The sequence below is a fragment of the Cornus florida genome, unplaced genomic scaffold (genome assembly GCF_030987335.1).
Source record: "Cornus florida cultivar Cherokee Brave unplaced genomic scaffold, ASM3098733v1 CherokeeBrave_3.0.0_Hap2_Chr03, whole genome shotgun sequence".
Classification (NCBI taxonomy): Eukaryota; Viridiplantae; Streptophyta; class Magnoliopsida; order Cornales; family Cornaceae; genus Cornus; species Cornus florida.
Genome location: NW_026775573.1, coordinates 88,867,159 through 88,881,468, shown reverse-complemented (window position 1 = coordinate 88,881,468; position 14,310 = coordinate 88,867,159). Strand labels below are relative to the sequence as shown.

General features: G+C 37.3%; 1 protein-coding gene across 2 annotated transcripts in view; it reads right to left on the bottom strand.

The window, feature by feature from the left end:
* LOC132300844 (anaphase-promoting complex subunit 1) overlaps positions 1 to 14,310 on the bottom strand; it is a 129,881-nt gene that overhangs the window by 32,842 nt on the left and 82,729 nt on the right. Inside the window, exons 20-26 of one of the 2 annotated variants that reach the window (XM_059798096.1) lie at positions 13,850 to 13,921; positions 10,276 to 10,369; positions 10,113 to 10,204; positions 9,899 to 9,952; positions 9,661 to 9,738; positions 9,361 to 9,482; positions 9,108 to 9,268 (exon numbers count right to left, since the gene is read on the bottom strand). In XM_059798096.1, the coding sequence (XP_059654079.1) occupies positions 9,108 to 9,268; positions 9,361 to 9,482; positions 9,661 to 9,738; positions 9,899 to 9,952; positions 10,113 to 10,204; positions 10,276 to 10,369; positions 13,850 to 13,921 (673 nt within the window). The remainder of the gene's footprint in view (positions 1 to 9,107; positions 9,269 to 9,360; positions 9,483 to 9,660; positions 9,739 to 9,898; positions 9,953 to 10,112; positions 10,205 to 10,275; positions 10,370 to 13,849; positions 13,922 to 14,310) is intronic. The other variant, XM_059798097.1, reaches the window with a different exon arrangement.

The window sequence follows — 14,310 nt, the reverse complement described above, 5'->3', positions numbered from 1 at the left end:
GGTCCGAACTTCACCGACCAAGGGGCTACGAGATTGCATCATTTTTGCGCATATTTCTGACCTGTTTTGGGCTCCAAGGATCACATATAAAAGGGGGGTTGAACCATTTTGTAACTGAAGGTTTTTTTAAGAAGAAAAATATTCAGTCTTTCTTATCTTTCAAGAGAGATGATTACAAGATAAATAGTAAAGGAAGGCCACCAAATCAGGAAGCCCACAAAATCAGCAAATCAAATCAGCAAATCTCTAGGCTAGAAAACAGGAAACATAAACTAATAAAATCTGAAATAGTAATTTATTTTCAAAAATAGAATTTCCTAATTTATTTCCTAGAAATCCGACACCCCCCCCCCCCCCCCCCCCCCTCTCCTCAACTTAGAGCGTAGATATCTATCCTGCCCAACTTGCTCATAAAGAGATCAAAACTAGGTCTGAAAAGTCCTTTGGTGAAGATATCGGCTATTTGTTGAGTAGTAGGAACAAAAGGCATGCAAACAGCTCCACTATCAATCTTCTCTTTTATGAAGTGTCTGTCAATCTCCACATGCTTCATGCGATCATGTTGTACTGGATTTTATGCAATACTTATGGCAGTTTTGTTGTCACAATACAACTTCATTGGCATGTTCATCAGTATCTGCAGCTCGTTAAGAATTCTCTTTAACCATAGTATCTCACAAACTTCGTTAGCCATAGCCCTATATTCTGCCTCGGCACTGCTCCTCGCAACCACATTATGTTTCTTGCCTCGCCATGTGACCAGATTTCCACATTATATCAATAACTAAGCCTGCCCAATCGGCATCAATGCATCAGTGTATGCCTCTATGTTCTGCTGTGTGGTCTTCTGGAAGAGTAAACCCTTGCCTGGTGTACTTTTCAAGTATCTGAGAATCCAATAAACTACTTTAAGATGTTTCTTGTAGGGTGAATGCATAAACTGGCTTACCAAACTCATAGCAAAAGCAATATCGGGCCGTGTATGTGCTAAGTAAATTAACTTTCCCACCAACTTTTCATACCGAGTTGTATTCACTTGACCACCTTCCTTGTCATCTGCAATTTTCTGATTGGGATCAATTGGAGTGCCTGATCTCCTACAACCGCTTATCCCAGTCTCCTGAAGGAGGTCAAAGACATACTTCTGTTGGGAGTCAACAATCCCTTTCTTCAACCGAGCAACCTCCATTCCAAGGAAATACCTCAGAGATCCTAAGTCCTTGATCTCAAATGTTGATGAGAGGGAAATCTTCAATCGGTTCATCTCAAGTACGTCATCTCCAGTGAGAATTATATTGTCAACATACACAATCAATATCCCTATCTTCCCATCCTGTCAATGTCTTATAAACATCGTATGATCACCTTGCCCTTAAGTATACCCTTGACTTTTAACAAACTGAGTGAATTTCTCAAACCAGGCTCTTGGTGACTGTTTCAACCCATATAAGGACTTCTTCAATTTACACACCTTTGTGCCAGACTTTTCACTAAATCCTGGAGGTACATCCATGTACACTTCTTCCTCCAGGTCTCCATTGAGGAATGCATTTTTTACGTCCAACTGTTGCAGAGGCCGGTCACATTTAGTTGCAAGTGACAAAAGAACTCTTACAGAGCTTAGCTTTGCGACTGGGGCAAATGTCTCCAAGTAATCAATGCCATAGGTCTGAGTGAATCCCTTGGCAACCAATCGAGCTTTATACCATTCTAGAGAGCCATCACATTTATACTTGACTGTAAACACCCATTTGCACCCCACAGTTGTCTTTCCTCTTGGTAGATCAACTAACTCCCACGTGCCATTTTTTTCAAAAGCTTTCATCTCCTCGAAGACAACCTCCTTCCACTCAAGAGCTTTCAAAGCATTATGCACAGTATTAGGAATCTCCATACAAGACAATTGTGAGGTAAAAGCACGAAAAACAGAAGAGAGATGTACATATGACACATAATTGGACAATAGATGCTGGGTACAAGACCTCACACCCTTCCGGACAGCAATGGGAAGTTCAGAATCATCAAACTCAGAATTGGAATTAGAATCGGGTTCAGAACTAGAGGACTCAGAACTCGAAGATGAAATGGGCTGAACATGAGGTAAAGGCTCGGTGAGGACATTACCTAGAGGGTTTAAGGATTCTGAGCAGTGTAAAGGATTGGAAGACCCTTTCTCTCGAGTTGTCCTCAATGGTACCAACGCTGTGTTTTTTTTTTTCCTGTTTCTCCTTTGTTAGTCGTTATAGGATCATAAACATCATGAAATGGCACTGTAGGAAGACGTACCTTTTCAGTATCTAAAAAACTCGACTCAATTTCTCCTGGTATAATAAAGCTTGGGTTTTCAAGTTGAATAATCAAAGTTGGAGAAGGATCATTTTGCAAGTCTTCAATTTGGAAAAAATTATGAAAAACAGCCGAATCTTTGTTTTGGTTCCCCCCCTGAAGATGAGGCGTGAAATAATGTAATTCAAAAAAAGTAACATCCATGGTAACAAACATTTTTTTGGAAATGGGTTCAAAACATTTATAACCCTTTTGAGTGGGAGCATAACCAACAAACACATATTTTGTGGCTCGGGGTTCAAGTTTTCCTCGATTATGACTATGAATATGAACAAATGTGGTACAACCAAATAACTTTAGTGGTAAAGAAGAAGAAAGTCGATTTGTTGGATAAAACTTATGAAAAACATCAAAAGGTGTTTCAAAGCTTAAAACCTTATTAGGCGTTCGATTTATGAGATATGTAGCAGTAAGAAAGGCTTCACCCCAAAGACATTTAGGTACCTAATTGGTAAAAAGCAATGCCCAATCTACTTCCAACAAGTGTTTGTTTTTTCTTTCAGCCAAACCATTTTGTTGCGGAGTGTCGACACAAGAGCTTTGATGAACAATTCCTTTTTCAAGAAATAATTGGGCCAAAATGTTTTTGAAATATTCTAGACCATTATCACTCCACAATAGTTGAATATTTTTTAAAAATTGTGTTTGTACCATGGTGTAAAATTTTTTTAAAATTGTTCCAACTTCAGATTTTTCCTTCATCCAATAAACCCAACTTAATCTCATGTGATCATTAATAAAGGTCACAAACCATTTTTTGCCAAAATAGGTAGATGTTCTACATGGCCCCAGATATCACTATGAATCACAGTAAATGGTGTAGTTGGTTTGTAGGGTTGGGAAAAAAAAGATGCACAATGATGTTTAGCAAGTTGACAAACATCACATTGAAAGGAAGATGGACTTTTATTCCGAAATAAATTGGAAAACAAGTATTTTAAATACTGAAAACTAGGATGGCCTAACCTATAATGCCATAACATAATATCATTATCTTTGGAAACAGAAACAGAATTTAAGGAAGTACTTTGACATCGTCTACTCGAGTCAGGTCTATCGTCAAATTAATAGAGTCCATCTATTTCCTTAGCACTGCCAATCATCCTCCCCGTGGCCAATTCCTGAAACTCACAATAAGAAGAGTAGAAATTAGCTTGACGCTGATAATCAGGGGTAATTTTACTCATGGACAAAAAATTGCAAGACAAATTGGGAACGTGGAGCACATCATGGAGGGTTAACAACGTAGTGAGTTCGATAGTTCCTATCCCGGCAATTACCGAGAGTGAACCATCTGCAATTTTGACCTTTTTATTGCGCCTGCACACGGAGGATGAGAACAATTTGGAGCAGCCGGTAATATGATCAGTTGCGCCTGAATCAATTATCCAAGAATGAACAGGGTTAGGAAAAACACCAAAAACAGCAGTAGCAAGAGAGTTACCCTTCTGTACAAAAGAACAAGACGGAGTTAAGGACAGTTTTAGAGAAAACAACTTGTACAGGTGCTCTAATTGCTCCTTGGTAAAAGAGACTGCATCCGAGTTGGTAGAAGGCTCCTGAGTCTCTTCAGCAGTGGCTTGGTAGGCGTGACTGTTACGTTTGGATTTTGGCTTCCAATTTACTGGTTTACTATGAAGCTTCCAACACATCTCCTACATATGACATGGTTTTTTGCAATGCTCGCACCACGGTTTCTTACGCCCGTCGTTGTCAGAATCAACACCTCTTGACACGAGCAAAGCTCTCAGGTTCCAGGTTGAAACCAGGTTCGGTGTTGCGCAACATGATTTTTCTCCTTGAATCCTCACGTCTAACTTCAGAAAAAACTTCCCGAATAGAGGGCAATGGCTTTCTGCCGAGAATGCGGCCTCGAACCTCATCCAAACTCCGATTAAGGCCGGCTAAAAACATGTTAACCCTGTCGTTTTCCTCTCTCTTCTTGTGGCGAGCGTAGTCGTTCGAATTCTCCCAAACATCATCATAACATTGATCAAGTTCCTACCATAAAGTTACCAATTCGCTATAATAAGTACTAACATCGCCATCATTCTGCTTGGATTTCATAGTCGAGTTTTCAACTCAAATATTTGAGATGTGTAATGAAACTCGGTTGTACCAAGGATTCTATGGTTAATTCTTCCTATTGATTCTCTATGTTGGTTGCATGTTGTCTTATGTGTGATTAATTGAGAATTGATCTCCACACTAGATACTTTTTGTAATTGTATTTAGTGATGACTATGCATGGTTTTTATTTGATACATTTGTCAATTAATTTGATGGATTATGCTTAGACTTGATGGGTTGTACTACACATTAGTTTACTTGTTGTTAGGTAGACAATTCATGCTTGATTTTGATGGTCCATGGCTTATTATTGCAAATTGTATTATTCTCTTGGTTAATTTATGCTACAATTGTTAATTAGTTTGATGGATTTTGCTTAGGCTTGATGGATTGTATTACACCTTAGAGTAATTGTATTTACGTACACAATTCATTCTTGAATTTGAAGGTCCATGCTTATTATTGCAATTTGTAGTCGCATTTAGATTACAGCAATGTTTTCCCAATAATTGAAGGCAAATGGTTTAGTGCATGAGCTTAGTGGTGATTCCTATGCCCTAAGACCTCTCTTCCTATCATTCAAATTCAATTCATTTTAGTTTAATTTCCATTTTATGTTTTATTTAATTGGACATTAGATTAATCACCAAACCAAACCTCCTTTCAATCTTGTGAACCACTAAAGTCAAGTTAGATTCCAACTACATGTTTAATCCCTGAGGACGATCCCTTATCACTATACTTCATTGTATAAGTGTTAAGTGGCTTTTATAAATTGTACAAGTTGATGCCCATTGAGCACATTTCTTAATTCTAAAAGTTCAGTGCATTTTTGTGCACACACCTAAGGTTGCATCACTAACTCCATATTTAAACCCACCAAGAAATCAAAAACTCTCTCTCTTTCAAAAAACTCCTGATGTATTGCAGCATCTGTGCTACACTTCCTTCTAAGATTTTGGTATTGATCTAACTCGAGCCATAAGCCTTTTATAACATTATAGTACTCGGTAACAGAAAAATTACCTTGCTTGGTGTAATGGATCTTTGTCTTGAGATCGAAAATTTGGGCTCCATCTCTCACTTTGGAGTAGGTTTGACAAACAGATTCCCAAATTTCCTTTGCTGTTGGGAGAAAATACAAGTGCGGCTGATTTCCAGCTGCAACGAGTTCCATAACCATGACAAGATCTGAGAGTCTTCTTCATCCCAAGCAGCAAAATTAGGATCATTCTTACTCACCATCGATCCAATGAGATAACTCAATTTCCCTTTTCCCTTTATATAGGTTTTTATCAATTGTGACCACTCTAAATAGTTCCCTCCATTGAGTTTGAAGATGGCATATATATTCTGGAATTCACTAGGAGCAGACTGTTGGTTTGCGGGCTGATTGTAACAGAGGAGTTAACTTTGATGTACCCGACATGAAGGCCGAATTAAGGAAATCATTCTTGACAATGAACGTCAAGATTGATTTTAAATGAATCTGGAAAATATACCCTGGGCAATGAAGGCACAGAAGAAAGAAATGGACTGATTCGTAACAGAGGAGTTAACTTCTGATGTACCTGACATGATAAAGAAGTAGAGAAGACTTGAATCTAAAGAAATGAACAAAAATCACCCTAATCAACACGATGGAAGAATGAAAGGCAATAAAGGCCAAAATAAGGAAATCTGTCTTGACAATGAAGGTCAAGATTGATTTTAAATGAATCTGGAAAATATACACTGGGCAATGAAGGCACAGAAGAAAGAAACAACACGATTAGAGTAGTAAATTTTCTAGCTCTAATACCATGTTTTCATTCAAACCTCAAATTGAGAGAATACTTTCTTACTTCTACATAGAATGACAACATATATATACAGAATTTTACAATCTCCTAATTATGACAGGAAGAAAGACAGCTAAACTAATATGGAAAAAAGTAAACTAAATCTTAGATAGTCAATATTTATAGTTGGACATTTGTGTCAGCCAATACAGGCTGTATATCTTTTCAAAGTTGGCAGATCTGTGCCAGACTATATAGGCTGGAAGTCTTCTGGCAGATTTTCCAACACAAAGTCATACTGGCACATTGCGGTTCTTACAAATACTTTTCTCATTAAGCGTACCCCAACTAGAGTATTAAATGGTAAGGGCCCCTTACAAGTGCTTCAGCTTGATATTAATCTTTTTTCCATCATGCCTCAGGTGTTTGGATGTACATGTTTTGTTCAGAATCGTAGCCCTTCTCGTACTAAACTTGATGACAAGGCCATTAAATGTATCTTTTTAGGATACTCTTCAATGTCAAAAGGTTACCGGTGTTATGATCCTGTACACAAACACATGTATCACTCTCTTGATGTCACCTTTCATGAGCATACCCCTTTTATGGTTCTAACACTATCTTGCAGGAATCTTCTACTCCCGATCAAGAGGCTTCTTCTCTAGCTCGTCCTCTTACTATTTTTCAAGAAGAGTCTTCTCTAGTGATTTCCTCACCCCCTTTGCAAGTCTATTCTCGCCGCCCTCGTACTCCACCCCCATTGCCTTAATCCTACTCAGATACAGGTTTAGGTACATCTCCTCTCTCTCCTTTACATTTCCCTAACCCTGCTCCTGAGTCTTGGTATCCCACTCGGGACAGCAAACCCCCTGCTCTATTTGGATTCGCTTGTAGTACTAGTCATTTTATTTCGCAGTATATCTCTTATAATGGTCTTTCAGGGTCTTACCGAGCCTTTATAGGTAAACTTGATTCCATTTCCATTCCCATAAATGTCTCTGAGGCTCTCCGAAATCCCAATCGGATGTCTGGTATGATGGTAGAAATGGATGCTTTGCAGCAAAATAAAACACGGGAACTTGTATCTCTCCCTCCTGGTGAAAAAACTATTGGATGTTGGATGCAAATGGGTATTCAGTGTTAAATATCTGCCCGATGGCTCTATTGATCTGCATAAAACCCGTTTGGTGGCCAAAGGGTTTACTCAGATTCCTGGTAAAGACTGTAATGTTACCTTCGCTCCAATGGCAAAATGCCTGTCTCCCTGGCTACTCATAATTGGCCTCTTCATCAGCTTGATGTGAAGAATGCTTTCCTTTACGGTGGTCTTCTTGAGACTATTTATATGGATCCTCCACCCAGTTTTCGGGCTGAGGGGGAGTATGCGGGAAAGGTATGTCGATTGCAAGAGTCTTTGTATGGGTTAAAACAATCTCCCAGAGCTTGGTTCAGCCGCTTCAGTGATGTATTCTATCCATGGAGTTTGTTAGATGTCATTCTAGCCATACAAGTTTTATCCACCGTTCCTCCACCGGTCGATGCATCATTATTCTTGTCTATGTTGATGATAACATCATTACTAGCAATGAGATCCCTGGGATTGCTCAAGTAAAGCTTCAATTGGCTAAAGCTTTTGATGTGAAAGACCTTGCGCAGCTCAGATATTTCTTAGGAATTGAGGTTGCTAGATCTAAGCAGGGAATCTCTTTATCGCAAATAAAGTATGTCTTGGATCTTCTTCAAGACACGGGTATGCTTGGGTGTAAACCTGCTTCCACTCCCATGGATCCTAATCTGAAGATCTCGGCTGAGTCTGGAGATCTCCTTTCTAATCCCTCGCAGTATCAGCGTTTGGTAGGAAGATTGATTTATCTTACCGACACCCGTCCTGGTTTGGCTTTCGCGGTTAGTGTTGTGAGTCGGTTTATGCATGCTCCTCGTACAGCTTACATGGATGCAGTATATCATATTCTACGATATCTTATTATATTCTCCTAACAGGCAGGTTAGACTATCTTGTTTCAGTGATGCAGACTATGTTGGGTCCAAAACTGACAAACGTTCCACATCTGGCTTCTGTACTTTCTACGGAGATCATCTTATATCCTGGAAAAGTAAGAAGCAACCTGTAGTTTCGAGATCTTCAGCAGAGGCTGAGGATCGTGCCATGGCCCAGGGTACTTGTGAGATTCTCTGGCTTCGATCTTTCATAGAGGAGCTAAGGCTAAGTGAAAAAACAGTCCTCAGACTTGTTTTGTGAAAATAAGTCAGCCATCATGCTTGCTTCAGATCCTATTCTTCATGAGAGGACTAAACATATAAAGGTGGGCATTAATTTTATCAGAGAGAAGGTTCGTTCGGGAATTATCAAGCCATGCTTTGTTCGGTCCTTTAATTACTCAGCAGATGTGTCCACCAAATCCATTGGTCCATCTTTGCTTCATTTCTCGATTACCAAGTTGGGCTTGATTGATATCTTCACCCCAGCTTAAGAGGAAGTGTTGAAATATTTGTATTATTATTATTTTTATTAGCTGTTTTCAGCCTTTAATTAGAAGTTTCATATAAGATCCCTATTATCAAGGTACCACGTAGATAAGATCCCCGTAATCATGGGATCGCGTAGAGTTTGGCATATTTCCTGTTTTTCTTTACTTTGGTTTCCTTTCTTTGTACCCTATTTTTGTATATAAATATAGCTCTTGGCTCTCGGTTTGAGTAGGCCAAAACCCAAAACTACTTCTTTTCAACCAATATTTTGAGAATGCATTAAGCAACTCCAGACAAACAAAACTTGAACATCAGGATACCAAACAATGACAAATGCCACTAAAAATAAATAAGTAGGAAACGGAAACAAACACAATGGCAAATGAATAACTTCAATAAATAGCACAAATGATGACCTACCAAGAGAAATACATGCTCCAGCAACTATATTGACATATGCCTGAACAAATGCTTCAGCATCCATTTCATCAATATCACTCATCTCATCATCAAGACCTTTGAGACCATTTTGGACAATTATAGGAATCTGGGATTGAATCCAATCTTTGGATGGATGAACCCTAAAAAATACAAGTATATTAAGTCAAACTTAGCAAGCAGTTAACAAACCTAAATTCACTCATTGGATCGTTGTTGCTTTTGATGTTGCTACCTGGTCCACATTATCAAATTGCGAGCAATGATACGAAGCATTACAAAATCCGGCCTCACATATTGCAACTCAAAACGCGTACGCGGAATAGAAAGTCTAGATTGCATCACCTCTGATTCAGTCTGTAATAATATACAGGGGTAAAGAACAACTTTTTGAAGATCAAAAATATATGAGCAACTCTGAATTTCGTGAAGGACACGACCTGGGGCACCTTTTGTGGAAAGATTACATTTAATTATTTTTTTTCCTAGCCGATTATATTTAATATTGATAAAACAGATGCTGCATATAGTTTACCTTCAAAAACATTAGAGCCAGAGCAATTATAGCACCAGGAGCAGTGACATCAACATTGACCGGGGTTCCATCCATCATCTAAAACATCAACACTAGTACCATAAGAGAGAGAGGGAGAGAGAAGAAGAAGAATATCCTGCAACACTAGATGCTGAAGAAAAGCTTTTTTTTTTAAAGTAACTTCCAAAACCAATGAGAAAATTGTGGTATCCAGAAAAATAGGAATGAATCTAACAACCTGCCCAGCACCACGATTGTGTTCATCTGTTAGTGCCAAGAGAAGGGATCTTTCCTGCAGAAGAAAAAAAATAATAACTAAGCATCCAAATAAATATAGAATTTATTTTAGAAGTATCACAACTTCAATACACCTTAGTTTATACACAATAGGCATACTGGGAGGGGAAATACAAAGAAAGAAAGGAAGAAAACATGGACTAAAATTCTCCTACAGCATATACATTGTGAAATTCCTTGCCACCAACATATTGGAACAATCGATCAACCAATGTATCCATGAATCCAACTGCATCTTCCCCTCGACCTTCAATTACATAGAACACAATTAGCAAACTCCAAAATCTTCACGAATATGATTAAATTAACAGGTGATACCCAATGCTACAAGTCCCAACGAAAATCCAGCAGAAACTGCATAACCCTCCCTTTCAAGTACATTATCGCCTCCACTTCTACGACCTATTTCGGCCTGTGAAAGAAATGCAAACATACAAAAATCACAAGGGTGAAACCACCATTGTTTACCACAATTTAATGTGAGAATGTCACGCAAACAATAGCAAGTTGAGCAACGTGCAAAAATTCTCATATGTATCGCACAGCTAATAAAATTGCTGATAGATTAAAAAATATATATATAAAAAAATGGCTGCATTGTTAAAAGTCACAATATTTTGTGTCTGATAGATCACTAGGACTAATGTTGACAAATTTCGTACGTCAGAATTTGAATCTGCACTTTTGCTTATAATTTCCAACAGATTAGAAATTGGTCAAAAGTCAGTAACTGTTAGTTACCTCCCAAGATTGGAGATGGAATTGATTCTACATTCAAGGTTATTTTGGTAATATTTATCAGCAAGGGTAAAAGGCTAATTTTAAACACTGATACACTCACCAATTAAGGTTCATGGACTGCATAATTGGTGTTTCTAAATGTCATAATTTAAACTGGTTTTCATTCCCAAAAATGTCTTATACATGCATTGAAAAAGTTTGGGAAACTTCCATGATAAAATACATTCCAAGTATAAACCTGCAGAAGGGTTCCATTGATCGAGAGATCAATCGAAGGCTAGGAAGCACGGATACGGGCCGGACACTGCCGGATACGTGTTCAATAAAACTGGGAATTATCTGGAATTTTAACATATTTTTTCTTAAAAATCAGATTCGGCTGGGATATGGCAGGATACATTTAGAATACGGCAGGATACTTCTGGAATGCAGCTGGGTAAAATCATAAATAATTATATAAAAAAAATGAGGGTTTAATGGTGACAATAAAGAGAAATTAAAAGCCCAACTTGATACTAATCAACACTCATCAACGCAATGAGAGAGAAATAGAGATAAAAAAGAAGAGAAGAAGAAGGGAGATATAGTGTCTACCAAGGAATGTATTAATTAGGTCAATCAAGTTCTAGGATTAGGATTTTTCTTTTTGTGTTTCATCTAATTGCCTTTTATTTATGAACATATTGGCGATTACATTTTACATTAATAATGTTATGAAAAACTAACAAAAACTAATTTTTTCATATAAAAATATAATACATTATTATTTTATTGTTGTATCTTGTCATACCCATATCCTTTTTTTGGAGATTTGTTGTATCTCTAAATCAGTAAATCTGTGTCGTGACGTATCCATATCAGCATCTGTGCTCTAGATCGAAGGCTTCTAGAGTGATGTCTATTCAATCGATATCTAATTCGATCAATCATGTTGTTCGGACACCAGAGATGGAGGGGCAATCCGAACAACACCACCCTTCGTAAGCTGTCACGATCAACCACGGCTGAACAACCCACCGCGAAATCCCATTTGTCGATGTGTAAGGAAGCTTCACCCCATCTCTTCCTCCCCACATGCAAAACTCTACAAGTTTCGGCCTCCGCTGGTAGACGGAACAAGAACAGGCCGTCAGGTAGGGTTGAGACTTTTACTCCACACGAGATCTGCCAAGATATCGTCGCCCACTCCTCAATCCTCTTAATGCACCCCACATCACGATCAAATCGACCAACTAGACAAGATTTCAGTACAGATTCACGTTCTACAATGCTCTGACGATCAACCCTAAGGACCACATCTCTATCAATTGAACAACTTTGGATCTTCCCGTGAAAATTGAAACATGGTAGGGTTGCAACTTTGAGATATGAACGTAGCATGATCCGTCAAAACCAAAAAAGAAAAGAAAGAGAACGATAGACGCCGGAGTAGAAGACTCCGGCGTCAAAAGAGAAAAGAAAAGTTGAGAGGAAAGTCAACTTTCTTTTGATGTACCTAAAAGCAAAAAAGGAATGATGTTTCTGTCATTGTCATGTTTCTCTGCCTTCTTGCTAGTAAAGGGCATGCCCAAACTAGTTCTTTGGCTTCTCTTAATTATTTTTTTGGCTTCTTTGGGATCTTATTCCCTAGTTCCACTTTTGTATAAGGGATGCGTTCCCCTCTTGAACGCCTTTTTTATTTCAATTATTACTTATCAAAAAAAAAAAAAAAAAAAAAAAAAAATCAAAAATCAAAAGTATAACACTATATGCATTATCAGTTCATAAGCAGTCCACAATATCACATATATCAATTAATGAATAAATAAATATTTAAGAAAATTTAACAACTTCACACATATTGTGTATTTGGATTCAAAGCATTAATGCATGGTACCATAGTTGTTAAAGGCTCAAGGCAAGGCGTGGGCCTAACTGAAGCGAGGAGCAAGTTGAAAAAAAGAGGAGAGAACGGAGAGAGAGAGAGAAAAAAAAAAAAAAAAAAAAAAAAAAACATTAGAAACAGAAATGCAGACCAGATTCGGCAGAATTAAAATTTGGAAATATTGGAGGAATGATATTATTAAGGTAAAATATTATTTAGTTTGACCACAATTAGGCTAGCTGATTTGTTGAAGGAATGGTATTCATTAAGGTAATATATTATTTAGTTCGACCACAATTAAGCTAGCTGAATTGTTGAAGGAATGGTATACATTAAGGTAATATATTATTTAGTTCGACCAAAAATTAGACTTTGTTGAAGGAGTGGTATTCATTAAGGTAGTATATTATTTAGTTCAACCACAATAAGATTTGTTGAAGGAACTGTATTCCTTAGGTAATAAATTATTTAGTTTGACCAAAATTAGATTTGTTGAAGGAATTGTATTCATTAAGGTAATATATCATTTAGTTCAACCACAATTAGGCGAGCAGATTTGTTGAAGGAATTGTATTAACTAAGGCAATAAGTTATTTAGTTCGACCACAATTAGGCTTAGCTTATTTGATGAAGGAATGGTATTCATTAAGGTGGTATTTATTAAGGCGAGCTGACTTGTTGAAGAAATTGCTTCCATTTTGTTCAACCTAAATTAGGTGTGAAAGGCGTGCGCCTTCCACTCGGCGCCCAGGGGGCAGGCCTTCTTAAATACACCTATGCTTGGTACCCAGCAAACAATCGTAACCAAAAAACCAGGTGTTAGAAAATTATTGAACAACCTGCATTTCATTTAATCAAAAAGGTAGATATCCAAAAATATAATTTTAGCTAAAGAGACTAGAAACATCACATTAATGTGCTTATCAATCAAAAAATGGAGTTTCTATTCAACATCAACGACAGAATTATAAATAAACGAAGAATAAATACACGAAGATCACAGAGTAAATAACTTTATTGTGGAGAACTTTCCAACCATTTACAAGTAGAAATTGGTTTCTCTATCATATTTTCAAATCTTTCAATGAAGCCATTCCATCTTGTCCGGAAGCTGAAAAGTGGGAGACACCTATCTATGGGTTCTACTAGTTATATTTGTCCCCCAAACAGAATTTTATGACAATACAAGTTGAAAGAAAAATGTTTAGATTTAAAAATGGATATGAATAGTAAGAACAAAAAAATTAAAAATTAAAAAGAAAGAAAAGGAAAAGGAAAAGAAAATACCAGAAGAATTTGCATTGTTTGGGGGTGAGCTGATCCTTCGTAAAGAAGCCCAACTGACATGAGTGCTGCAGTCTGAAAAATAAATGAAAAAGAAAGTTGAAAGTGAAAATCCAGATCTCACAGAATAGCCAAATAATCCAAACTACCAATTCTTCATAAGGTTGGTGAGCAGAACTGCTGCCAGAGTAACTACAGTTTACATTCAAGAACAGAAATAATACGAAATTAAAAATCCAAACTTCTTAAAAGTTTAAACAAATATGTGAATCCATACTGGTTATAGAAGGATGTAAATGTTAAAGAAGATGGAAATTTTGGTATTTTGATATTAGAAAAAAGAAAGAGTTGGCAATACATAAACAAAAAGATGCATGTAAATATATATATATATATATATATATAAGTGAATAGTATTACGCCAATCTATAGAAGAAAAAAAGATACCACAGAAGCATAAGATA